The sequence below is a fragment of the Galleria mellonella genome, unplaced genomic scaffold, assembly GCF_026898425.1.
Source record: "Galleria mellonella isolate WM207_F2 unplaced genomic scaffold, CSIRO_AGI_GalMel_v1 utg312, whole genome shotgun sequence".
Lineage (NCBI taxonomy): Eukaryota > Metazoa > Arthropoda > Insecta > Lepidoptera > Pyralidae > Galleria > Galleria mellonella.
Genome location: NW_026442074.1, coordinates 9,791,540 through 9,819,191, shown reverse-complemented (window position 1 = coordinate 9,819,191; position 27,652 = coordinate 9,791,540). Strand labels below are relative to the sequence as shown.

The 27,652-nt window shown below is 35.2% G+C and overlaps 1 protein-coding gene across 1 annotated transcript in view; it reads left to right on the top strand.

Annotated features, from left to right (window-relative positions):
• LOC113515175 (TBC1 domain family member whacked) overlaps positions 1-27,342 on the top strand; it is a 31,606-nt gene extending 4,264 nt beyond the window's left edge. Inside the window, exons 2-7 of the mRNA XM_052896109.1 lie at positions 21,366-21,487; positions 22,175-22,367; positions 24,490-24,673; positions 25,477-25,671; positions 26,089-26,321; positions 26,682-27,342. Coding sequence (XP_052752069.1) covers positions 21,366-21,487; positions 22,175-22,367; positions 24,490-24,673; positions 25,477-25,671; positions 26,089-26,321; positions 26,682-26,691 — 937 coding nt within the window. The 3' untranslated portion in view covers positions 26,692-27,342. The remainder of the gene's footprint in view (positions 1-21,365; positions 21,488-22,174; positions 22,368-24,489; positions 24,674-25,476; positions 25,672-26,088; positions 26,322-26,681) is intronic.
• Positions 27,343-27,652: the final 310 nt, after the last annotated feature.

Sequence of the window (27,652 nt, the reverse complement as noted above, 5' to 3'; positions counted from 1 at the left end):
GTACAATTAAAGATAATATATACCCAGTAAAAAAAATTGAATATATAACACAATAAAAACAGCTCTATATACCTACATATGTAAATAATAAAAGTAAATTAATAATAATATAACATTAATAAATAAAAACTTATACACATATTGGAAATATATTAAAGAAAGACCTCTAAGGGCCTACCATGAAATATTTTCCGAAATTTCGAAGCCAAACGAGACACAAATTTGATGTTAAAGTTACATAATACAAGCCGTTTGGAAATATTAAAAATATTAAAATATTTTTCCTTTGGACTTTTATAATAGAATGTATGAAGAATGAAATGTTCAACTTCATTTATTGGTGCGATTTTGATATAAACAAAAACACGAAATTGAGTCCGAAATTTCGGAATTTCATTTCATGGTAGACCCGCTGATCTCAGTGAATTCGATTAGTTCACAATGGATTGAATTTTTAACCATCAACCGTTATAAGCCTTATTTTTTGCCGCTCTGGGCGATTGCCTAGTTCGCCTTCCCCTAGATCGGGCTGTTAAACTATATAATGTATGTACATAATTCATGTAGTTATCTAAAACATGTGTAGGTAGATGTGTTATTCGATGTCAAGGGGAACATTATGTGATTATTTGCTCAAATTTCATAATATCAATAGTCATCTAAAACCAGAACTAGGCGTGTCGCACGACAAATGTAAATACCTACTTAAGTAAACTGTGAGCACAAATATTGGTATATGCTTTAGATTTTTTATCACATTTTAGTTTTGTTTTGCAAGCAATGGGAACGCTAGACCCCATTACTAATAATTCTATTCTATCAATGGTGAAATAGATTAGGCTCTCATAATTGTACCTTTAATATACTCAAATGTGTTTTTTTTTTGGGTGAAAATGGTATAGTAACCCCGCCTGCGCTAACGGGATACGCTGGCGGAGCACCAGTGAAGGGTGATAGATGAGAATGAAAACAGGCCAGTTAGCCCATCATGATGAATTCATCAGGAATTAACCATGATAGTTTCCAGGAAGAACCGCGAGGAGGTCGACCTGCTTGGGTATATTGCTAGCAATGGGATTCTCAGCCTCCATTACTAACAATCCCTTTCCCCCCACTCAAATGTGGTTAGATTCAGATGACTGGAATGCCTACTAGTTTCGAACTCAATTATTTTCCAACCCTCATCCCAATTATTATTTGGGATCGGCGTAATATGTTTTTCTCTTCCATTCTTCTCTATTCGCAGTCATTTCCGCATTCACTCCCATTCTGTTTATATCATCTTTCACACAGTCCATCCATGTCTTTTTAGGTCTTTATCTGCTCTTATAGCCATCCACATTCATATTTAATACCTTTCATAAAATATGCTCCTCGTTCCTGTGCATCACGTGTCCATACCAGGACAAACGGTTACTTTTTAAGTTTTCTACCACTGGCGCTACTTTCATACTTCCACTGATAGTCTTTCTTAATTTTGTCCATTCTTGTCATATCACCTAAACATCCTAACGTCTCAGCTACATGCAGTCGCATTTCATTCGTCAATTTTGAACTCAATAGAAACCCTTATTTATGAGCACGGTTTACGGCTGTATCGCCAGCAGCATTGTTTGTCAATATATCTAACTAACTAGTTGGGTATCCCCGAATTTAAAAACGTGAGTAAAGTCGACATGAATATATAATTGCAATAAGGTATTTTATTGTTAAAAGTTTCATAAGTATACATTGTAGTTTAATTGTAACTAACTAAACTAAGTAAATTAGTTTTAATTTAGTTTTAGTTTCTTTAGAATGGTTCCAAAACTAGTCGAGCATTCTCGACTAAAGGACGCGTAAAGCAATCCGGTTAGTCTTAGGTATAGGTAGACATGTTAATTGTTAGCGCTTCGTTATAATTAGATACATATGTGGACGATATTATTAGTTTAAAGAAGTCTTTTCTATACATAGTACACGAATTCACGTGAAAAATAAATTATTAAATATTATTAAGAAATGTTATTTTCTCTGTAAGACATGCTTATGGAAAATTAAGACGTAAAAAGATACAAAAAGTTATTAGAAAAAGAGTTATAACCGCGTTTGCGGGTTCAATATGTCATTCATATTTAATTGATAAATAAAAACAATGTACTTAGTGATGTAAGTTGACTGTACATACATACATGTCGATTACGAAACCACATTGTCTACCTACCTGAGAACTGTGAGAAATGACGTCGACACAGGTTTAAATGGAATTTGTTTTGAACTAACTGTGATATTAGCATACCAATTGATTATTTATAGATTATTGGTACGGACTAATATTCGTTCTTAATTCAAAATTTTGTTTACCAAAAAGAAAAGGAAATGGTTTCAATTGTGGCAAAATTAATGTAGGACCAACATGTCTTAATTATCATCTTCTTTCCCTTATCCCAAAAATATATAAATTTTGGGATCGGACTATGTCTTTATCCATATTACCCAAGGTTTTGACTTTTAGTTTTACGACCGGCCGCATGCTTGACTTCAACGTTCCTTGGCAATGCATTTGTTGGTGGTATCCGCTACCTACGGCGTGGAGAAAACTATTGATTATAAAAGAGGAAGAAATATCAACACGGAAATATTAGTCATAAACTGAAGTATTCATCCCAGCCGTATTGATGAGTGGCGATCCTCCAGCGTGCGTTTTTCAAGGCACTTTCCTTCACGCCCAACACACTTTGACATCAACTTCCAGCAGCAATATTTCTGTACCGGTACGACCTCATAACCTTCAATAAAAAAGATATTCCTTTTTAAAAGGCCGGCAGCACACTTGACCTGCTCCGGTATTGCGAGTGTTTATGGCGGTAGTTACTTACCAACAGATGAGCCGTATGCTCGTTTGCTCCCTGTGTTATATATAAAAAAAAAATATGGATTGAAAAATTACCAAAATCTTTTCAGAAATAATTAAATTCATTTACTTATTTATCTGAACATGGGCACATAATCGCGTAAGGTGCACGCAAATGCACACAGAAAAAATATACGTAAATTGAAAATAATTTTTGAAGCCGTTAAAACGCTTTTATCACAAAATTGAACCATATAATTTTTTTTGGCACGCCCTCTATGAACAAGTCTATCGATCACTCGTCTCCTCATGCCTAAAGTATCCCAAAGTTCCTATCTCAACCCTAGTCACTAGTGACAACACTAAATCCTTATCAAACGACACCTCTCTCTAATAACGCTATCACTCACCATGTCACGTACTTTATTCCGCCCGTACTGCGCAAACAACGCATTACATCTGCATTTTACTCTACTTCCGTGCTTTCTATACCTAGCTCTCACTACCATATATGAATGTCAACTCCAGTACTGTAGTAACCGACCATACGCACCTCTTTGCAGATATTTACATTGCTCGTAAAATGAAATAAAAGCTCCATTCATGGCGTTTCCGCTTTCACTCTTCTTTCAATGTCTTGTCGTGCTTACTTTCCATCTCTTGTAAACATATTGATAATTTCCACGCAAACGTTTCTTCAAAGCCTAACTGCGCTTGCCAACTCGCCTGCCAAGTGTGACAATTACTGGTAAAACCCTATTAAAAAGAGGCCTATATCCAACAGTGGATAGGAAACGGTTGATATAACTGTTGATGGAATCCTCTGTGCATGAATTCAATTCGCTTTTTACTCCTTTTATTATATTTCACCTAAATTTTAATCTAACAGTGATAAATAATAGAAAATATTTTTTTGTTTCTTTCTATCGCAATCATATACCTAATAACAATTAAATCAATAATTGTTTAAATTGATTCATTGTATTTTTATGAGTAATAAGTATTCCGAATAAATGAACTAGATAAACGTGTTTTAACGTCATTCCACTTACTGCGACACCGAACGTGCGCAATAAAGATTTACTGGATAGACTGCTTGTGATGCAACGCTTCGATGCGTCAAGTTCGATAATACATAATTGTAGACGATTCTTGTTTGATTTAAATAACAAACACTTAAACATTTTTACCAGAGGGAGACTTTGTACAAAAGTCGATTGCTTGGGTACCTCTGTCCCATTCGTGTTTCAACCGTGAAGCAGTTGTGTTTGTATGGCTGTGTTTCGGTTTAAAGGGTGGGATATGGCATGAACTTACAGGGTACAGAGGAATAATACCTGAGTCCTCAGGAATGGCAACGCATGGAGTATATCATGGGCGAAACAGTATAGTCTGTTATATCCATGGTACTACTCATGTCTATAGGCGACGGTTACCACTTTCCATCAGGTGGACCGTCAGCTTGTTTGCCACTCTAAGTTGTATAAAAAAATGATATTTATTTCAATTTGTATATATTATATACCAAGGAGATAACAAAATAAAATAATTCAGATTATATTATATATTTTCGTGTGGTCCCGGCATAGAATAGTTCCCCCCCTTCCTTTCCCGTGGATGTCGTAAGAGACAACTAAGGGAGGGCAAGGGATGGGTAGCAGCAGCCCTCTTATCACCTCTCAAGCGTGGTAGCTACTGGCAAAACCTCTCTAGGGGGAGGTTTATGTTCAGCAGTGGACAGTTAAAGGCTGATATGGTGAAGATGATGATAATGATGTTATATATTACAAGCTATATTCCGCGGCTTTGCCTTCGTGTTATTATATAAAGTATTCTTTCTTAAGTTTGGATGTAACTTATCTGCGTAATAAATTATATTCAAATTCATTCAGTAGTTTTTGCGTGAAAGAGTAATAAGTGCCCATTGGTACATACATCCACATAAACTTTAACACTTATGATAGGAATAGGATTTTGATCTCTATTAGTAAATAAAAAAAAATTTTTAAGAAAGAAAAAAAAACTTTTGGCTTCTTCTATAATCATCAATCTACTCATACACGCTCGTTGGTTACGTGTACTTTTAATTTGGTCCCTTTTTCAGTACGTCGTGTGTTTGGTCGATATACGTCCCACTAGGGCGGCCCCTACCGACATCTCAGTTCATTCGTACTCGATAAATCTCTTTCGTAATTCTTCTTACATCTCCAAATAGCCAAACCAACCCAATTATAATGATCGATTGAGTCGATAAAAATAGATGCTTTATCGACTAACAAACTTGTTACCACATTTATAACATTACTTTTTATTTATTAATTTATTTAGGTTTACCACCAATTGTTTCCACAAAATAATATATATATATATATATATATATATATATATATATATATATATATATACATATATACAGCTTACAGATAAGAATAGATGCTTTGTCGACTAACAAACTTGTTACCACATTTATAACATTACTAGGGATGGGAGTACTTTTTTAGTAAGGTTGTTTAGGAAATACTAATGTTAACAATGTTTCTTGTTGCCTATTGTAGCCGTCATGTTGCAATGATTCCGCCCATTACCTCATAGGAAACGGAAAACACTTCCAGTTGTTTTGCTCTTGACTATTAGTGTATGCACGAGGTCGTTGCCCTTCTTGTGGCGTCAAGAACGATGTTTTGATCGATCGGCAGTTTACCGGAATCGGATAAATAGTGTTGCCGGCCTTTTAGGTATCGGTATTGATAGGGGTTGTCTTTAAATACCCCTTATTCTAGTGAATAGAGGACCAAAGAGGGGATTTAAAAATTTACACATCCAAGAAAAAGACCACGATGTATGTAAAAAAACGCAAGTGTGAAAGAACTCCAGTGGGATCCATAAATAAATTTTGCTGCACCAAAATTAAACAGCACATACATACATATTTGATTACACGACTGATGCATTAGATTGTAGGTATTTTTTTAATTTCAAATGCAGAATCGAGTGTCAAAAAGTTTTAGTAAGGATCCCTAATGTTTTCTAGCAATAAATATAGCCTATGTTATTCAGGGTGAATGTAGCTTTTTAATGGTGAAAGAATTTTTGGAATCGGCAAAGTAGTTTTGAGTTTATTCATTACAAACATACACACAAGAATACAAATCTTTCCTCTTTATAATATTAGTGTAGATAGATTGACTGATAAAGCACATTTAAAACTGTTGTTGATTTGAAACGTGAAATAACGGAAAACAAAGATTCCCTTTATAAAATATTCGTAAATGAGCACGAAGAAGGTATTTCCTGAAATTCCCACGGCAACGTAAAATGGGTTTACGAGTTGAAGCCGCGTGATATAACTAGTTATTTATAATTTTTCCTTGCCTTGATCCGGCCAAGAATGAGACTTATGCATTCACTCATATATCTAAATTATTATGTAAATATATGTTGCACCGACGTTAGGCTATCTGAAATTATAGCTGGAAAGTGGGTTATTTGATTATTTCTGATCGTCAAACTCGTTCCATTTAGTTCGTATTGGATTTAGGTGTGATTAAGTAGGTCCTTAGTATTCGTCTAGTAATGATGCTAGATGGTATTTCCTATCCGATTGTTTATTATGGTTTTATATAGTGTAGAGATTCCATCAAAATCAGCACCGTAGCTTTTCGTCTTTCAAAATCCTTTTGTCGTTTTTGAGTTTTCTCAATTCGATTGTATTGTCAACCAACTTCAAAAATAAGGCGGTTCTCAATTAGGCTTTTTTTGTTGCTATGTTTGTTACCTAATTACTCCGTCAGTTTAAACCGATTTTGAAAATTCTTTTTTTTTATCTGAAACGACATACTTACAGATTTAACATAGAAAATTAATCGAAATCGGTTTAGTAGTTTCGTTTTTAAGTTTGAGTTTGCCGCCATTAATTGTGCTGTTTTTCTTTTTTTTTACGACATTTCTGTCCTAATATATTTATCTATATCTATTTATCTATTTATTCATTAGTACAAATATGTGTACATGGCGGACTTAATGCTAAAAGCATTCTCTCCCAGTCAACCATAGGGAAGTGTCAGAATACTCGAATGCGGTACTACTAATTATTGATATACATACATACTAAAATTACATATATAAACGAATAAATATATATAAATAACAAATATACTTACATATATATGACATATACTATATTATACACGAAATTGAGAATAATATAAAGTACTTACTGCTCGGATATATTTCATAGTACATAAAATAGACGCTGAGTTTTACATACGACTTGTCAACTTTGATTTCACTTAGTAAATACAAAATAAATTTTAGAACAAAGAAAAAAACAAACAGCGACATTAATCGTGGCAAACTGAAACTTAAAAACGATTAATGGGAAAGATCATTATGACTTATTTAAACAAAACTACCGTATGGTCCCGACACAGAATGGGCAACCCCTTCCATTCCCGTGGGTATCGTAAAAGGCGATTAAAGGATCTTAATAGATGTGGGATGGCCACCAGCGTCCTTCTTAAAACATCACCAAAAGCCTACCAGAGGGAGATTTTGTACAAAAGTCGATTGCTTGGGTACCTCTGTCCCATTCGTGTTTCTACCGTGAAGCAGTTGTGTTTGCATGGCTGTGTTTCAGACCCATTACAGACGCGTTTACAGAGGAATAACACCTGAGTCCTCAGGAATGGCAACGCATGGGGGGTATCATGGGCGAAACAGTATACTCTGTTATGTCCATGGTACTGCTCATGTCTATAGGCGACAGTTACCACTTTCCATCAGGTGGGCCCTCAGCTTGTTTGCCATTCTAAGTTGTATAAAAAAAAACTGTGTTTGCTAATCTGGCAAATGTGGCAATCTCTGGCTAAACTACCATTATGGAGGTGGGCTATGTTCAGCAGTGGACAGAACGGCTGATATGATGATGATGATGATGAGTTATTTGCCTGCTACTTTGTACCCGTGGATTTCAGAGGTAGGAAAATTAATAACGTCAATAAGACCACTTCTAAATGGCGTATCAAGATTCAAGATATACCAGGTTTTATGTTCTCAGACCTTCAGGATTACAACTGTGAAAATCGCATCCAATTTGGAGCAGTTGTTTTTGCGTGATGCCGAAATAGCGGGCGAAAATAAATATGTATTGCCAATATCATGTAAGAATTGACATGTATCTTTTAGAGGAAAATGTAGAATAAAACAAAACCTGTCCAGAGGATAACGTAATAGTAGATTGTATAAGTAGATCTCTAAACTGATGTACCTTAGCGAATCAATAATCAGTCGATGCCGTCATCGACAAATACAGTATATCGATTAAAAGAGTGACTTTCTGTGAAGATGGTTGGTCTCTTCACTCTTCAAAATGTATGCATTATTACAATTACTCTGCTTACAAAATTACAAAGTAATCTATACATATAATAAAACTGTAGAGGTCGTATGTCTGTACATAAAAAAAATGCTAAAAACAGAGTCAGGGGGATGTTAGAAGTGAAATAGAACACATCCAGATTTCTTTTTCAAATTTTTGTTTCTCTGTCCGTTTTTCTGTTTGTACGGGTTAATCTCCGAAAATGTTGGACCGATTTAAATTAAATTTTTAATGATAGTACCTTACATCCCCGGGTCAACGTTTTAGATACTTTAAATCACGAAAAATTAAAGAGTTCTCGTAGGATAGTTAAAAAACTATAGTACACTTAATACTTATACAGCTTAGTACATAATCTATTTAAGTAAAGTCATTTTGACCTTAGTCAAATAGTGAGAACGACACGTCATTTGTTAATTTTGGTCCAGTATTCCCAGACATAGTTTACTTCAATAAGGAGTAACCACGTATTAACGGGGGGAAAGGGATTGTTAGCAATGGAGTTTGACAGCCCCATTGCTAGCACTATGCCTTATTAGGTCGACCTCCACGTAGTTCCCCCTGGAAACCATTGTGAACAATTCTTGTTGAATTCGTCACGATGGGCTAACTGACCTGCTTCATACTCACCTATCATCCTTCACTGGTGCCCCGCCGGTGTATACCGATAGCGGGGTTATCATTCCATTATCATCCATTAAAAAAAAAAACACATATTAACAAATACCACGCGGATAAAATCGCAGGCATCAACTAGTAAGATAATATAGTACCAGTATGGTTTAATATTATCTGTGGTAGCAACGACAAACAAGTATTCCGATCATTGACCATAATCCACTTAGAAAAATATGTTAAATATATTAAGCGGTTATTTGTAGTCCTAAACGTTTACGATAACGGAGCATCCACCAAATACCTTTTATTTGAATGATATCCCATAGCAAATGATTACAAATGAAACACACTGTATTTTTAATAAGAACAAAAACTTTGATGGGCTTGAACAGTAAGAGTTCTTCTCGTTACATATTTTGCGCTATTTAGAAATAATATTTGCATTTAACTGTGATATTATTTAACAGTTAAAAATGAATAATTCCGCGGAACCCTGATGACTTTTCTACGAGACCCCTATGTTCCGCGGAACCCCACTTTAAGAATCGCTGAATTATTTTATTGAATTAAGAATGTGCGTGAATTTATAAAATTCATAGAATGAAACAAATTGAATTTTTCAGCAGAGCGACTCTTGACAAAATCTAATTAGGATCTAACCGTATATATATCAAATTGACGTTAAATGGATGTTATTATCTTACATTTTTTTTGACGCTTACTCGGTGTAATCACGGTTTTTTTTTTGATGGGTGAAAATGTAATTGTAACCCCGCCTGCGCTAACGGAATACGCTGGCGGAGCACTAGTGAAGGGGGATAGATGAGAATGAAAACAGGCCAGTTAGCCCATCATAATGAATTCATCAGGAATTAACCATGATAGTTTCCAGGGGGAACCGCGAGGAGGTCGACCTGGTTGGGTATACTACTAGCAATGGGATTTTTAGTCTCCATTACTAACAATCCCTTTCCCCCCGGTGTAATCACGGTTAGGTCCCAGCTCAATTGTGTTAGTGACCCTGCTGTACCTAATTAGAGTTGCATTTTTAACCGACTTTGAAAAAGAGGAGGTTCTCAATTAGGTTGAATTTTATTTTCGTTTTTTACCTCTATAATTTATAAATCCATTTGGCAAATTAGTTTTTTTTTATCTAAAAAATAACAAACTTTCCCATAGGTTGTTCTTATAGAAATTTCATCAAAATCGGTTCACTAGTTTAGTGTGTGAATCAAAATAAGTACCTTTTTTTTTTCAGGATTGATTTTTTTTTTATAGTATAAAGTCTACTCGTGCATTTTTGTTTCGCTTCTATTCTATTCTGTAATTTCAATTAATGCCACAAAACCATACTTTCGCTTATTCATAACGCACTAAATTGTAATAAAAAAATGTTGATTACTCGCTTTTGTAATATCCTTTCGCTTTCTTGTTCTACTTTCAACTAATTATTATGATTCTAAAGACCTCGATGCCTCGCTTTACTTAAACATATATTATGTTTATCTTTACACTAGTGATCTGGCCCGGCTTCGCATGGGTAAATAGATTTGTAGAAAATAATATTTAGCTTTATATAACTCGCTGATAATGTAGCTTTCTATAGGTACGGGGGGTATCATGGGCGAAACAGTATACTCTGTTATGTCCATGGTACTGCTCATGTCTATAGGCGACGGTTACCACTTTCCATCAGGTGGGCCGTCAGCTTGTTTGCCATTCTAAGTTGTATAAAAAAAAAGAAAAAATTAAGAAAAAAGAAAGGATTTTTACAATCGATTGAATAGTTTTTGAGTTTATCTATTACAAACAAACAAATCTTTCCTCTTTATGATATTAAAAGTACAAATTATTATTATTAGTATGTAGTTGTAATAAGTTGGTAACGAAGTCAAATCTACATTGGATATTTTTAAATGTAGTTTGTGGAAGTAATTAGTACTTACATGTGATACTGAATTTACACGATAGCTTTTTACCGACTTCAAAAAAGGAGGAGATCCTGAATTCGGTTGTATTTTTTGTCTGTTACCTCATATATTCGTCATTAATATTTAAACTGATTTAGAAAAATCTTCTTTTATTTGAAAGGATATATTTTCTATGGGATTAGCCCATAAAAATTTCATTAAAATCTATTCAGTAGTTTAATTTTTACATCAAAATAACTGGTTTAATCGCTATTGAAGGCGGTGTTGTTTTCGTGGAGCATAATCTTATCATGTTGAATTTTTTCTTTGTTTGTATGTTGTCTATTTGTGCGTTAGTGTAAAAAAAAAAGAAATCTGAGTATTATAAGTTAAATATGATTAATGTGTCATATTAGGTTAAAGGAAGTTGAAAATTACTTCGTAAGAGGGTGAATTAATTTTTGAAACTTATGTTCATTTTTAACAAAGTATATATAACGGGAATTTTGCGAACTTATTAAGTATATTTGTCGTTTTCGACAATTATTTCGACTTCATATTTAATAATGTAATTAGATCTTTTAAATCTTTTTACATGTTAAATGTTAATTATGTATAATAAAGATTTATTACAATACAATTGAATGGGAGACGGGTTTGACAGATATGTACAGCAGAAAATAAAAATAAAAAATCGTAATCATACAAAATTAATCGTAATAGTAGTTTATTATAGTAATTTAATTAATTTATAATATTATAGTTCAAAATAACATGACAGCTACAAACAATCACAAAGCCTGTATTTCTAATATCTAATGACACCGTTCGCTTTGATGACAAGTTGCTATATAAGCACACGTAATGTCCAATACTGTACATTTACGGCAGTCTCGAAGCCTGGTTTAGTGCCACACTCCCCATTTGGTCACAATAATTTTAATGGCCATCTTTGTCCTCTTTCGATGCCTATAGGACAGGTCGTGAAACACGAGGAGCCATGTGTATGAAATGTATGTGTACATATGATAAACTATGTGTGTAAAGATATATATATATATATATATATATATATATATATATATATATATATATATATATATATATATATGTATATGTATAAAATAAATATTATTTTTATTAGCTGTTTATTGTATACTAGCTTTTACCCACGACTTCTTCAGCGTGACAGAGATATGTTGATTGCCTAGAATGAAATGTAGCCTGTCCTTCTCTATCCCAAATTGGACCTCTAGTAAACACAATTGACAAGGTTGTCATCAAGGTGTATCATAGGTATTATAGAATATTCTAGCCTAAAAATGCCTGGAGTAACTAACCGACTATGATTAAGGGGATAAGGGGTCGACAAAGAAAAAATAAGGTTTCCGATCCGATCTCGATACAATATAGTACGTTAATTAGTTAGTTAATGTGACCCATTCCTTAAAACTAATGTTAGTATTCATTAATTAGGTATAAAAAAAAAAATCCAGAAAAGAATTTATTGTGACAAAAAATCTCGATATTAGGACACCTGTAGCTGTACTAACGGCACTACGCAGTACAAGGTACATATCTATTATTATAATTGAAATATATTATAGAAAAAAAAATCCTAATAATGATTACTAACACTAGCTTTGGTTTGGTTACGTTAATTAACATACTGTATTGTATCTAGATTGTATCGGAAACTACTTTCTTCTTTATCCACCCTTAGTCCCATTACGAGCTATAGGTTATGTAATTTAACATAGATAGATATGTAATTTATTTGCATTAGGTACTTACAACGCACAAATTATAACAGACACAGATATATATAAAAAGCGAGATAAGAGAAATTATTAAAATAAAATACATAAAGCCAAGTATAATTTTTCCTGTTGTGCGTGTGCCATAACAATACAAAATGGTCACATCACAACTCAGTATATTGCTTCGCTCTCAAAAGAGCAAATCACTGATATTCTGTTGTGGCCAAAGGGAATAAGGTAACAAAAAAAATAATACTACCAGATTGTCTACTTGTATTTAATATATATGTACTCATATTTTATATTTAATTTAATAGTTGAAGAATAGGCAGCAGCGTTCCTGTTAAAACATCACCAAAACCTAACTGCTGTTGCCATCGTGTATGTTTCGTCCGTGCCAAGCGTAGCAACTACTGGCAAAACTCTCCCAAAGGGAGCCCTATGTTCAGCAGTGGACAGTTAAGGGCTGATATGAAAGAATGATCTTTTAGATCTCGACTTTCGTAGTGCCAACGGCCTCTTTTCTTAAACACACATCCAATGGTATGTAGACATAAATAGATTTGTTTACAATCCGGATATAGTGAAAAACAATGACTGAGGAGATGGTACGTCCCATTGGCAACGTTTCCATCATTACAATCACTACGGAATGTGGTTATATAGAGCTCTATAGAACTCACGCGGCGTGGTAATTTAATGACATTTAGCTTTCCCAGGCAGGTGTTGTTAATTTGTCTATAATTTGTGTAATACTCATCGTCATTACTCCATTTTCTGTTCTACCATAAATACGAGTATATTTAGTACAAAAGTTGTCTCTGCTTTTTATGTGTGTGATTGAAATAGTTCCGTTTGTGCTCTCGGTATACACTGGCGGAGCACCAGTGAGGGATGATGCAAGTCAGTTGGCCCATCGTGACGAATTTAACAATCAAAAACAATGTATACCAAGGGAAGCGCGTGAAGGTCGACTTAATAGAGTATACTGCTAACAATAGGACATTAGGACAATTAGACTCCAATACTAACAATCTCTTCTCCTCTCCGACTGTCTGCTTAGGTGTCTCTGTTTCTTTCGTATTTCTCCTACCAAGAAGCTGTACTTACATGAGTTATATGGTTGTTTTAATTGGGGTGCTATTGAAATATCCGTGTCGTACCAGCATAGTACAGGCCACCCCTTCCTATCCCATGGGTGTCATAAGAGGCAACTAAGGGAACCTAATGGTCGAGGATTGGCAAGCAGCCTTCCTCTTAAAACATCACTAAAACCTAACTGCGTTTGCCAAGCGTGGCAACTGCTGGCAAAACCCCTCTAATGGGGGAAGCCTATTATGTTGATCAGCGGACAGTTCATTGTTGATATATTAATAATTGAACTTGCAGGATACAGAATATTTTAGTCCCAAGGAATGGTAACGAATGCAACCAGGAAATATAAGTTTACAGGGGAATGAGTAACCTATATTTTTCCATCCCAAATATTATGTGTATGACAAATTCCATGTAAATTGGTAGCACCAAGAAGTAACAAATAAACAAACTCACTTTCACATTAATATCTTAGTATACTCAGTTTCTATTAGGTCAAGGGGGTTCAGGTCAAGGTTAGGATTTCAAGGTTGCCAGCAGCGTAACAGAACAAATATTTTCTCATTATTATAATTTTCGGTCGGGTTCGACGTTACTCGCAAAACAGTTTAACCTAGGCTCGATCTTTTTCAATATGCATACATGCATATACATGCTTTATCATCAATATCAATGTTCATCAATATCACTTGAATACTTATTATTTTTTTACGTTCATATAACATAAAAACTATATTTGTTCATTTATTTACCAGAGGGGAGACTTTGTACAAAAGTCGATTGCTTGGGTACCTCTGCTCCATTCGTGTTTCAACCGTGAAGCAGTTGTGTTTGCATGGCTGTGTTTCGATTTGAAGGGTGTGATATGGCGTGAATTTACTGGATACAGAGGAATAATACCTGAGTCCTCAGGAATGGCAACGCATGGGGGGTATCATGGGCGAAACAATATACTCTGTTATGTCCATGGTACTGCTCATGTCTATAGGCGACGATTACCACTTTCCATTAGGTGGACCGTCAGCTTGTTTGCCATTCTAAGTAGTATAAAAAATATATATGTTTAGGTACATACATTAGTTATAATATAGTAGAAACCAATCAACGAGTTCGTTACTTATTGAGACGTTATGGGATTCGAATTTCACGGAATACCATTGCAGTAGGTATACAAGTATTGAATTCCCCCACAAACATCTCCGGCAGCCGCTGGCGTTCTTTGAAAACATATTTTTAGCTGTGTACTGCGCTTGACAGCTGAACATGCTGTTATTTTTTTTTTTGGATGAGTTAAAATGGAATGGTAACTTCGTCTGCGCTAACAGGGTACGCTGGGGTGATTGATGAGAATGAAAACAGGCCAGTTAGCCCATCATGATGATAAAGGAATTAACCATGATAATTTCCAGGGGAACCACGAGGAGCTTGACCTGGTTGGGTATATTGCTAGCAATGGGATTTTTAGTCTTCATTATTAACAATCCCTTTCCCCTCCATGCTGTGTTATTTATTTATTTAATTCGTTATTACGATTAAAACATCTTAATTATTATTATAATCATAAAAAATTGACGATTTAAAAGAGATTCAAAACATGTCATTCATCTGGACCTCCTTCATTTTGAAGTCGACTGAAAAACGACAGTGTCTCTGGTTCAAATATTATAAAAAAAACTGTACGAAACCGGACAGTTTGCTATTATTCTATAGTTAGTATTTACGTCATTTATATAGGACTAGTATAAAATATAAGATACATTATTTTATCTATATGCCACCATCATAATATTGATTTTCAGACTCGGGAGTTATCAAGGCTTGTTTATGCAACTGTATTTATTGTTACACAGCTGTGTTGAATATATTATTCACCTGTAAAACATGAATAATATAAAATCATTCTTGTTTGTACCAGTTTTCCCCAAGTCCATGGTTGTATTAATGGTTTTCAACTGATTTCAAAAAGAAGGAGTTTTTCAATACGGTTGTATTTTTTTTGTTATATTTGTTTTCACAAACATTAGTTCTAAACCCATTTTTTATTTTTTTATTTGAAAGGATATACTTTTAGTTTGTTCTAATAGAAATTTTATAAAAATCGCTTCAGTGAAATTTAAGTTTTAGACCAAAATTATTGGTTTTGTCATTATTGAATTCGAGTTTTTCCGCAAGACACAATCTTTAATTAGGTATTCAATATAAAAACAGTAAATTTCTGTACTAGCAACATTTTTCATAGCGCAGGGAGATCCCGGCATAGAATAGGCCACCCCTTCCTTTCACGTGGGTGTCGTAAGAGACGACTAAGGGAAGGCGAGGGATGGGTAGCAGCGTTCCTCTTAAAACATCTCCAAAGTCTAACTGCGGTTGCCAATCCATTTGTCAAGCGTGGTAACTACTGGTAAAACCCCCCAAGGGGAAGCTTATGTTCAGCAGTGGATAGTTAAAGGCTGATGTGATGATGATAACCTAGAACGCTTTTTTTTTTTAATTTCTGTCTTACATTTACACTTAAAATAATTTCGTTGATATTATAATAATAATAAAAATGTTAATATACGAATTTTTTTTACAAAAACGTTTTTTAACATTAATATTAGATCAATTTGGGACTAAATTACCAAAAGAATAATCCACACAACATAAGGTTGCTTGGGAGAAATCGCTGTTTAGCGATAAGGCCGCCCATTGTTGCCACTTTATCTTGCTTTTATTTATTCATTTGTTTATTCATATCAGCATTATTTAATTTAAAATTAATTTACAATTTGTGTAATTAAATATTCATTTTGTTTGTGTACATATTGCTAATCTTTATTATCTGTATCGTACTTTGAAGGAAACAATAAAGAGATTTCATTTATTCGTTTACAAATTATATAAAAGAGTGTAGTAAAGACAGAAGTGACCTTACTTTGCTCACGACTATTGGGGTAGTCAGAAGCATTTATTGACTGTAACCATCTTGATGAATATAAAGCTTTTCGACCATATAGTCTTGAAGACTGTCAATTCATCCTGGCTTCATGCAGATAGATAAGTAGATTTTTAATTTTTTGAAAAATATAGTGACCCATGACTCACTGTAATGCAGATTTCTATATGTGAAAGAATTAAAAAAAAAAATGGTGACTTTTTTGTAGTACGTTAAAAAGAGAAAAATTTATTTTCTTTTCTTTATAATCTTAGTTTGGATGACTGTACGTGGTCAAGGTGTAAATTTGATGTAAAAACAAAAACGTATCACACAATTATTTTCCATGCTTTCTACTTCGCGCCGCTTTCTTAACGAAAAATAAATAACGGCCATGCATTATATACAAGTGTGAGTAAGACGCCACTATTATCTGTCTCGTTTTTACTGCAATTGCACTAACGAGCGATGTAGGTTTTGGAGCTCCGCTATTCATAATGTGACCTTAATTTGATTCAATTTAATAAAATTAAGTTTTAAGTTGGTTAATAAACCAACTTCAAAAAAGAGATTGTAAATTCTATTGTATTTTTTCATTTTACACGAAATCATTCAAACGGATCATCATCAATTTCAAACGGATCTTGAATGTTTTTTAATAGAAAATTTTACTCCATATCCTTAAATATTAAAATATTTTTATATTTTAATTATTAAAAATTACTTAGTTTGTTTAAAATAGAACTAAAATGGATTATCGAAATGATAAATAATTTGCATAACAAACTACATAACTGGAAAAAAAATTAAATGCTTATAATAATCATTTAACCATAACTACTGATATCGTGATAATAATCGATTAATCTAAGTGCTATGTTGTGAAATTCGTATTTATTGCTTCATGCCAGTGTAGTACTATATTATCTGTGGTTCATGTTACAATAGTAATTGGCCATGTGGTTACACACGTAGTGGCAGCGTAAATGCTATACAATTAAAAATCTAATCATGTTCACGAGCTATTTAATTATAAATGTAGACAGATTTGTCTATGGAATACATAGATAATCTTACAAACACTATAGATACGAATGAGTAATATGTATTTTTTTTTTTACTTTATTGAAATACTAGCGACCCTCTCTTCACGGGCAGACAGTCACAATTTTTTGTAGGGATCTCGAATTTTTTTTTAAATAAAATAAAGTCCATGTTACTCGCTAATACTGTAGTTTTCTAAAGGTCAAAGAGTATATAAAATTTGTTAAGTATTTTTGTAGTTTATCCATTACAAACGAATCTTTCCTATTTATAATATTAGTTTAGAGAAAACGTCGACACAGCAAAAAAGCAAGAGATATACAAATACAGAGCGCAGGCGGGATTATCATTCCATTATCACCCATTAAAAAAGGTACCTCCTATCACTGTCATCCACGCATATAATTAGCGAAAATCCGAAAATGCGACATATTATCTGAATCTATTCATGTCTTCAAATACAGGCCCATTTCTTAAATAAAGAAGCTATTACAAACACCCAAACAAACTGTTTCACCAGAGGGAAACTTTGTACAAAAGTCGTTTGCTTGACCTCTATCTTATTCGTGTTTCAACCGTAAAGCAGTTGTGTTTGCATGGCTGTGTTTCGGTTTGAAGGGTGGGATATAGCGTGAATTTACAGGGTACAGAGGAATAACATCTTAGTCCTCAGGAATGGCAACGCATGGGGGGTATCTTGGTCGAAACAGTATACTCTGTTATATCCATGGTACTGCTCATGTCTATAGGCGACGGTTACCACTTTCCATCAGGTGGGCCGTCAGCTTGTTTGCCACTCTAAGTTGTATAAAAAAAAATCTGTTCCCAAAGTTATGGACCGCGGAGTAAATATCAGATAGACTCTGTCATGTGCTTTAATAAGCTCATTAAAGGTGCTGCACGCTCTATAGATGGAATTATGAAAAGGGACTTTATTTCTACTAAGTGCCGCTAATCGGCTATGCTTGTATATGGCTTTGTTTTGGTTTTTAATGAAAGTGTAATTATGGGGTACAGATGGGTTCCATGGGTATCGCAGTGCATTTTGTACTTTCCATGGTGTTGTTCATATCTATTGGCGGTGGTTTACCGCTTTCCATCAAATAAGCCGTCAGCTTCTCCGTTCTAGGCTTTATATTTTGTTTAAATTTTAAGACCTTTTACCTTTTTTAGATTCTATGCTATAGAATCTAAAAAAGGTAAAAGCTCTTAAAATTTATGTTTATATTTATATATGTTATATTATTATTTGCTTTGTATTGATTTCTCAGATAACATTTTGTTTTATTTTTCCTTCCCATGGAAAGAGAGGAATTAATGGGCATCAATAATTTACCGAGATGTTTAAACATTTCTGATTTAGGTTCAGTTAATATAGATTGACTGATAGATAAACTAAATGGTAGAGGGATGGGCAGCAACGTCCCTTTTAAAACATCACCAAAGTCTAGCTGCGGTTGCCGACTCGCCTGCCAAGCGAAGCAACTACTGCCAAAATCCTCCTTATGGGGGAGGCCTATGTTCAGCAGTGGACAGTCAACGGCTCATATGATGATGAATATAGATTGAATAAGATCAATATTTTATGGTATTAGGTGTAAATGGCGCATGAATTATAAATAATATGTAACGTAAAGATTATCAGCGAACTCAAAAGTAAAAATAGTATAATTCACAGTTAAACTCTTTCTAATTTTGTCATTTGTATATCAATGAGTTTTGTATAGGAAATACTTGAAATATAATCGAAGGTTACTTCACGTCATACCATTAGTCTGCTCTACTTTTCATTTATTACCCAGTCTAACGACACTTACCAGAGGGAGACTTTGTACAAAAGTCGTTTGTTTGCGTTCTACTTGTTTTGATTTTGCTCTCCGTTGTACTTAATGTGCCTGGATGCACGCAGAAGAGTAGTAAATTAGTTAAAGATTGTTCTAGAATTTGAGTCGTTTCATAGATAGATAGATACTCTTTATTATTTCCTCCAAAAGATTACAATAGTAAACTTATTATAAATATAAATAATTACAAGAAATAATCACAATAAGAAAACAATGGGCGACCTTATCGCTAAGAGCGATCTCTTCCAGGCAACTTTTGGATGGAGAGGAGTAATTATAAACAATTTGGTGGGAGGCACGATGAAAAATTTTGTTAGTTCTAGATATGGGAGATGTGATAGTGAGCTTGTTATAATCATTGTCGAGATATCTGAAGAATCTGTCATTAAAGATGCTTCAAAGACTCCCAAAATACCTAGCATTTTTGACTCTATTTGCTTTTCAAACATTTGGCCATGTAAATTGCACCATTATGTAATATTTGTTTATCATTTCAGATAGGTGGATCCTATCGGAATATGATAATTTTATGAAACTGTAAAGTTTTGTTACATTGAGTGCTATTTAATGATTTAGACTGAGAAAAATCCGTTTTCAATATAGTTTTCAATTCACTGTTATCGATAGGGTACCTGAACATCATCCTCTTCCTACCTTTATCCCAATTAATATTTAGGGTCGGCCTAATTTGTTTTTTATCCATATTACAAAAACATTTGGATTAGTTTAACTATCGGCCGCCTGCCTGTCGTCAACCCTCTTTGAAGACCCTCGTTATATCAACCCTCGTTGATAGGGTCCCTGAAAACAGGCATAAAACCTAAGCTAAAAGCTTATAAATTAAATATTTATTGAAGTTTGCCAATAAAATTTAAACATTACTCGTATTTGCGTAATCGGACAAATAGACATTTAAGTATAGATTGCATTATTTTAATAGGGCAAGCCTGGTTTTTCGGTTTGTGTGATACCGCCACTTTATCGACGTCTAGTCGACGAGACGAGGTCGAAATTTCTAGAACGGAAACGTTGTAACCAAAAACGCACTCTGCATTAATTTGAAGTAGCCGCTCCATAATTTTTATATTGCAAATAATGTGCAGTTTACAGATTAGAATACGCAATGGTCATGCGGGGAATTTTAAGTCATTTAGGATTTAGCCATGAACACATAATTGTGACTAAAAGTGATATAAATTGCTGTAACACAATTAGTTTAGTACCTATAGCACGTGTTCAGACGAAGTTACTGACCTCATATCCAAGGCCACACAGTCCCGCTTGCCTTAAAACATTGTTCAAATGCAATACGTGTATTTTTCATTATATACATGAGAAAATAACTTGATGTTTTCAGTAAAATTACAGAATTTTGATTCACGTCCGCCTTATAAAAACTTAATCTCCCACAAACCTATTTTAACTATTAGCGTGTTTTGCCACTTCTTTTTATAAAGCATTTATCTCTTAAAAGATAAAAATAGTCTATAGCAAAAATAAGTTTAAGCACTTGTTTCGTTTCAAGTTTTTGTGTATAAAAGAACATTATATGTTTGGAGCTTGATATGCAAGTTCTTAGATAAGTTACCATATCTATGTCAAATCCAATATCTTTGTGCTAGTCCTGAAATACATTAAAAGAATTTTTTTTTAAATAAAGTTAAGTAATTAAATATTGCCTGTTATATTATCACCAGAACTAAAGGATATGCAAAATTTTAGCAAATTAAGTTCATGATCATCATCTCGGTCATTATCCTTCTACTGTTGACCAAAGGCCTCCCCCATAGACAACCATAAAGAACGGTTCCGAGTCACCTGCATCCACGGACTCTCTGCAATGCAAATTTGGTTAGGAGGAATTAATTCTATTTAATTTGCAAGATGAGATCTAAACGAACATTTTAATTTTAAAAGCTTGTAATAATAATTTCGCCAACGTTATTAATGTGAAGTATTGTTTGTTGCAGTAAGCGGACTGTGTCGCCGAGCACGATACTGAAACGGGAACAGAAATGGCTGCGTATGCTTGACAATTGGGAAGCGTTCATGAGCAAAAATTATAAGAAGGTTCGCGAGAGGTGCAGGAAAGGTTGGTCTTACGTACTTCTTAATATTTTGTATAGCAACAAGTCGACGGCTCGCCTGACGGAAAGTGGTAACCGTAACCTGTAGACATGATTAGGTCACGGACATTACAGAATGCTCTGTGGTATTCCTTGTGTTGCCATTCCCGAGGACTATGGTTTTATGCCTCCGTACCTTGTAATTGAATTGTTTTTTATGCAATTTAGAAGGGTAAAGAAACTGACGACCCACCTGATGGAAAGTGGTAACCGTCGCCTATAGACATGAACAGTCCCATGGACATAACAGAGTATACTGTGTTGCTCAGGTTACCTTTCCTTCATTGCTATTCCTGAGGACAATGGTGTTATGCCTGTCTCCTGTAATATCCAACGGCTTCACGGCAGAAACACGAATGGGACAGAGTTACCCAAGCAGATTTCTTTTGTACAGTCTCTCTGGTATTGAATACTTCCGTTAGGCCACTGATCCCATAATGTAGGCACGTATCTCAAAACAAGCAGTCCAGGGCAAGGAGACCAATGATGAACTACCACCGTGTACATCATCCGTACAATCACGACCACCGACAAGAGTGACCGGCTAAGAAAGAGAACCCTGTAATTTCACTACCATATACCCGTAAAAACCCGAAGAAAGACAATAGTTATCAGCATCTACATACTAATTGAGTTTTTCGTTAAAACTTCAGGTATACCGGCATCAGTAAGACCCAAGGCGTGGCTGTACCTGTGCGGTGGGCAGCTGCTACTTCAGAACCACCCTAACGAGTATGAGGAGTTGCTCCAGGCCCCCGGTGACCCTAAATGCATGGAGGACATCAGGAAGGACCTTCACAGACAGTTCCCCTACCACGAGATGTTTATAAGGGAAGAAGGGTTGGGGTGAGTTGACACGTTTGCCTATGATTTAATTATATTAATTATTTTACTAATATCGATACCGCCCAAATAACTATATATTGGGTATTGGGTAATGACTATATGTTAGATATTTATGGCGGAAAAAACGTCATCACCTATTTCGATATCGACTGTACTAGTCGAATATCAGTGTTCATTTCGACCGGGTTCTTCATTTCAATATTATATATTCGATAACTGATATTTGATATATTCGTTATTGGGGACAAAATATGGATACTGTAATAACAATATTGCTATATTGATATTGCTATATGTTATCCACTCTTAGATTTAATCACATTATATTTGCCGACCTGGATAATTCCTGGCTTGCCCTTTTTATGAAGTTAAGCTGTATTTGTACTAGCTAGTACTGTGTATATCGTCGTCTGTGTATACCGATAGTGCAGGTGGAGTTTTTTTTTTATGCAACTTAGAATAGCAAACAAGCTGATGGCCCACATGATGGAAAGTGGTAACCGTCGCCTATAGACATGAGCAGTACCATGGACATAACAGAGTATACTATTTCGCCCATGATACCCCCCATGTGTTGCTATTCCTGAGGACACAGGTGTTATTCCTCTGTACTCTGTAAATTCACGCCATATCCCACCTTTCAAACCGAAATACAGCCATGCAAAACACAACTGCTTTACGGTTGAAACATGAATGAGATAGAGGTACCTAAGCAAACGTTATTTGTACAAAATCTCCCTCTGGTGACCATTACCGTTACCATTTTATTTTCACCCATTAAAAAAAAAACTATGTATATCTGTGGAGGGGAATATGAAATGTTAGTATAGTATATTTAGTCATATAGTATATTTTAGTAGAACTTAAAGAAAATGTGACCAAGTTTTATTTCTAATTATCACAGTAACACTCTCTATATGAAATTAGTGATAAACCGGAACATTTAATTAATTAATCGGTATTTTATTTGCATTGCTCATCATCATCAGGGTGCTATTAGGTCGAGTTAATTACAGAGACAGATCATTTATTCATAATTTTCTAAATTACAAGTCTAATTTCAATTAATTATGTCATTCCTATTGCAAGTTTGTCATATTTTATTATAATTTCGAGAATATAGCGTTTATTATAATATTAATGTTTAAAAGCAATATTAATTTATAACAATAGTAATCACGTCATTTCAAATTGTTATTACAGTAATAAAAATCAGCATTGGAGATAACATATAAATAATGTTAAGAATCCTTCAACACTATAGAAGCTCTTCTCGACAAGCCAGTCTTTTAGTTTCTTTTTAAATTGTTTTTAAGAGTTTTTTTTTTTTTTATTATTCATATGTTCACATTTTTAACAACTTCGTCACGTTAAGTATCACTAGTACTCTGCCAGTAAAAAAAATCGACTACAGTTGTGGGAAAACCAGTTATTTTGATTTAAAATCTAAACTACCAGAACCAGAGGGAGACTTTGTACAAAAGTCGATTGCTTGAGTACCTCTGTCCCATTCGTGTTTCAACCGTGAAGCAGCTGTGTTTGCATGACTGTGTTTCGGTTTGAAGGGTGGGATATGGCGTGAATTTACTGGGTACAGAGGAATAACACCTGAGTCCTCAGGAATGGAACGCATGGGGGGTATCATGGGCGAAACAATATACTCTATTTTGTCCATGGGCTCATTATGCTCATGTCTATAAGCGACGGTTACCACTTTCCATCAGGTGGGCCGTCAGCTTGTTTGCCATTCTAAGTTGTATAAAAAAAAAAACAATACAAATCCACAAAATTACATTAAATCGATTAAGCGATTTTTGAGATTAGCTTAAGCGAGCTTTTTTTATAGATTACTAGGTTTTACTCATGTGACCGGTACAAAAAGTAGCCTATATATAGCCATCTTTATTCCATGTAGTATACACATATGTGTACAAAATTTCATACTGATTTGTTAAGCCGTTAAGGCACTATAAAATAACAAACAAATATATATAAAGTAACAAATAAGCAAACTCACTTTCACATTTATAATAAATATTAGTTAAAATGTTCTAATTTTAAGAATAACACGATAAGATCCTTATAGTATTGAAAATAAAGTACAAAATTGTGTAAATTGCAGGCAGCAAGAGTTGTTCTCCGTGCTGAAAGCGTATTCAGTGCTAAATCCGAAGGTTGGCTACTTCCAAGCACAGGCGCCGGTCGCCGCGTTCCTACTGATGCACATGCCCGCCGTGCAGGCCTTCTGGTGCCTGGTCAGCATCAGCGACAAGTACTTGAAGGGCTACTACAATCCGGGACTCGAGGTTTGTTAATACTTCTAATTTTAGAAAAGACAGCTTCCCTATAGTACCTAGTTGTAATGGTGGCAAAATGTAACGAAGACCATGCCTGCGTTATTGGTATACCCTGGCAGGACACCAGTGAGTGACGATAAGTGAGGATGAAGTCAGTTTGCTCATGATGGTTTCTAGAGGAGACTGTGTGGAGATCAACCTGGCAGGCTATAGACATAGAAAAATTGTCCAAAAATACATAATAGCTCCATTTTTCTTGACTCATAAAAGATCATTTGGTGCCCTGCCAGCGTATACCGATAGCACACGTGGGGTTACCATTTCATTAATATTTATTTATTTACTCTTTGTTACACCACTTAAAGAATAATACAAAAATATTTATTACGCTTATGAAATCCAAAAGGCGGTCTACCGCCGAAGAAATCTCTTTCAGACAACCTTTGGGTATAGGAGAAAATAAAAAAAAAACGACGGTAGTTATTTGGCCCAAGAATATCGTATTACAAAAGTTCCACAGTGTACAGGTGCTCTTTTTTTCTTTTTTTTCCTTTTTTTTTTTTTTTTTTATCTTTGGGTGATAATGGAACGGCAATCCCGTCTGCACTATCGGTATATGCTGGCGGGACACCAGTGAGAGATGATAGGTGAGGATGAAAGAAAGTCAGCCCATTGTGGCGAATTCAAATAAAATTAACCATGACAGTTTTCAGGGGAAACCGCTTGGAGGTCGACCTGCTGATAAGGTGTATTGCTAGCAATGGGCCAGTTAGACCCCATTACTAACAATCTCTTGCCCCCCTGGTGTACAGGTGCTGCAGCGCGACGGCGACATTCTACATGCGCTGCTGCGACGGACGGCGCCGGCTGTTCACCGGCACCTGACCAAGCACAAGGTGGAGCCGGTGCTGTACGCTACCGAGTGGTTCCTGTGCGCCCTCACACGCACTCTGCCCTGGGACAGCCTGCTGCGCGTCTGGGACTGCTTCCTGTGCGAAGGGGTCAAGGTATGTGCAAAGCGAGATACTCAAAGGCTTTGTTTGCTAGCTGCAGAAATGTATCTACCATAGCAGTAGACACATAACTGTAAAAATATATTTTCAGTTGAATCTGTCTTGAAACCAAACGCGACATTTCATTACTTAATCTGTGGTTGAATCGCTTTCATAATCTGGCAACAAATTGTCAAGAGTTGGCAAAGTAAATGTGAATAAGATTTACGCGATGCAGAAGGCATTGTACCTCTTACAATGCCTTCTGCAATGCGTCTACCACCATTACACATTGCGTCTTTAGTTTGTTATAAAAAAAAAAAATAAACAGAACATTCTAGATTTTAGAAAAGTCAATCGCTGTTTTGTCTACCACATTGTTATGATTCATATCTGAACAATAACCAGTTTTTACTTGTCTATGCCTTCCAGGTTCTATTCAAAGCGGCGCTGGTAATACTGGCTGGTGCATTGGGCCCTGCAAAGGTGCGGAAACGCGCCTGCGGACTCTGCGAGACCCTAGAGGTTCTCCGACACCCCCCAGAGAGCATCCTGGGAGAAGAGTACCTCATGTACCACATGCAAAGGTTGAACCTCACGGAAGAGGACTTCGAGTTTGAGCACCAACGGCAGACGGCCAGGCGGCGCGCCATGCCCAATAGAAGGTAAAAAATTACCAGAAGGAATCTTTATACAAAATTCATCCACCCGTGTTTCTGCCGTGAAGTAACTGCAGTTTGAAAAGTGGATTTATCGTCATGGCCATTGAGTGTCTACTGCTAATTTGTGATCAACCTCCCCCATAAGGGAGTTTTGTCAGTAGTTGCCAGGCCTGGCTAGCGTGTTAGCTACTGCAGCTAGACTTTTGGTGATGTTTTAAGAGGGACGCTGCTATTAGCAAAGCCCTCTAGTGAATAGCTGATATAATAAAGTCTTTAAAAAAAAGTTACTCTTAACACTAGATGGCACCACCCTCGCATGACTACTAATAGTATAGTTATTAATATTTAATATTACGTCCACAGTGGCAGCTGATTCAGCGACTGCTCGTACAAGCGTTATTCGAAGAATAACGCACGGGACCTGTTCAACACTCTATGAGTACGCGAGTGCAATACTGACTGCCAAGTAATTATATACCTTAAGTGCTTTGTGATAATGACGTTAGTGGTACGAGACGAAACCGAACTTACGACTGTCAGTGATAAGTGCGACAAACCAATATGAACCGTATAAATTTAGTGTAAAGTCTACAATCGCATGCACAAGTATGACGGGAGGATTGAAAAGGTAATTGGTGTGAATTTGGGCCGCTTTCGTGCCTAGTAAGGCCGCTTGCACATTGGCGATCAGGTATTTGCGATTATTATTCATTGGTAACTTGTTTCTATTGTAATCAAATCATCAATCTCCAATTTGAGGTGTGCCTTAGATACTGTACCTATCTGTACGCAGCTACATACTGTATATTCCGGTTGATTCTTTTACAATACGTTATTGCAGTATAGAAAAGACATAATTTATTTTTCTACAACTATTTTTAAGATGCATATTCTACTGTTATTCTTGTGTTATTTTTTTTTTATTAAGTCATCGAGATAAACTTGCTATGAACGATAGAGTTTCTATTTATTTACATATATGAGTGTACTTCATAATGATAGTAATGAATAATCGCTTTTTTTTTTCTAATAAAATGGGGTTAATTCTGAGGTGCCTATTTTTTAAATCTATTTCTTAACCTAATATTTTAATTTGATCATCATCATCATCACCATATTAGCTATTTATCGTCCACTGCTGAACATAAGCCTCTCCTTTGGTGGATTTTGTCAGTATTTGCCTTAATTTGATAATTTCACTAAATCACTGTTTTATGAACTATTCATTCACTCATATCAGCCTTTAACTGTCCACTGCTGAACATAAGCCTTCCCCTTGTGGGGTTATCACACTTTGGAGATGCTTTAAGAGGGACGCTGCTGATCATCCCTCG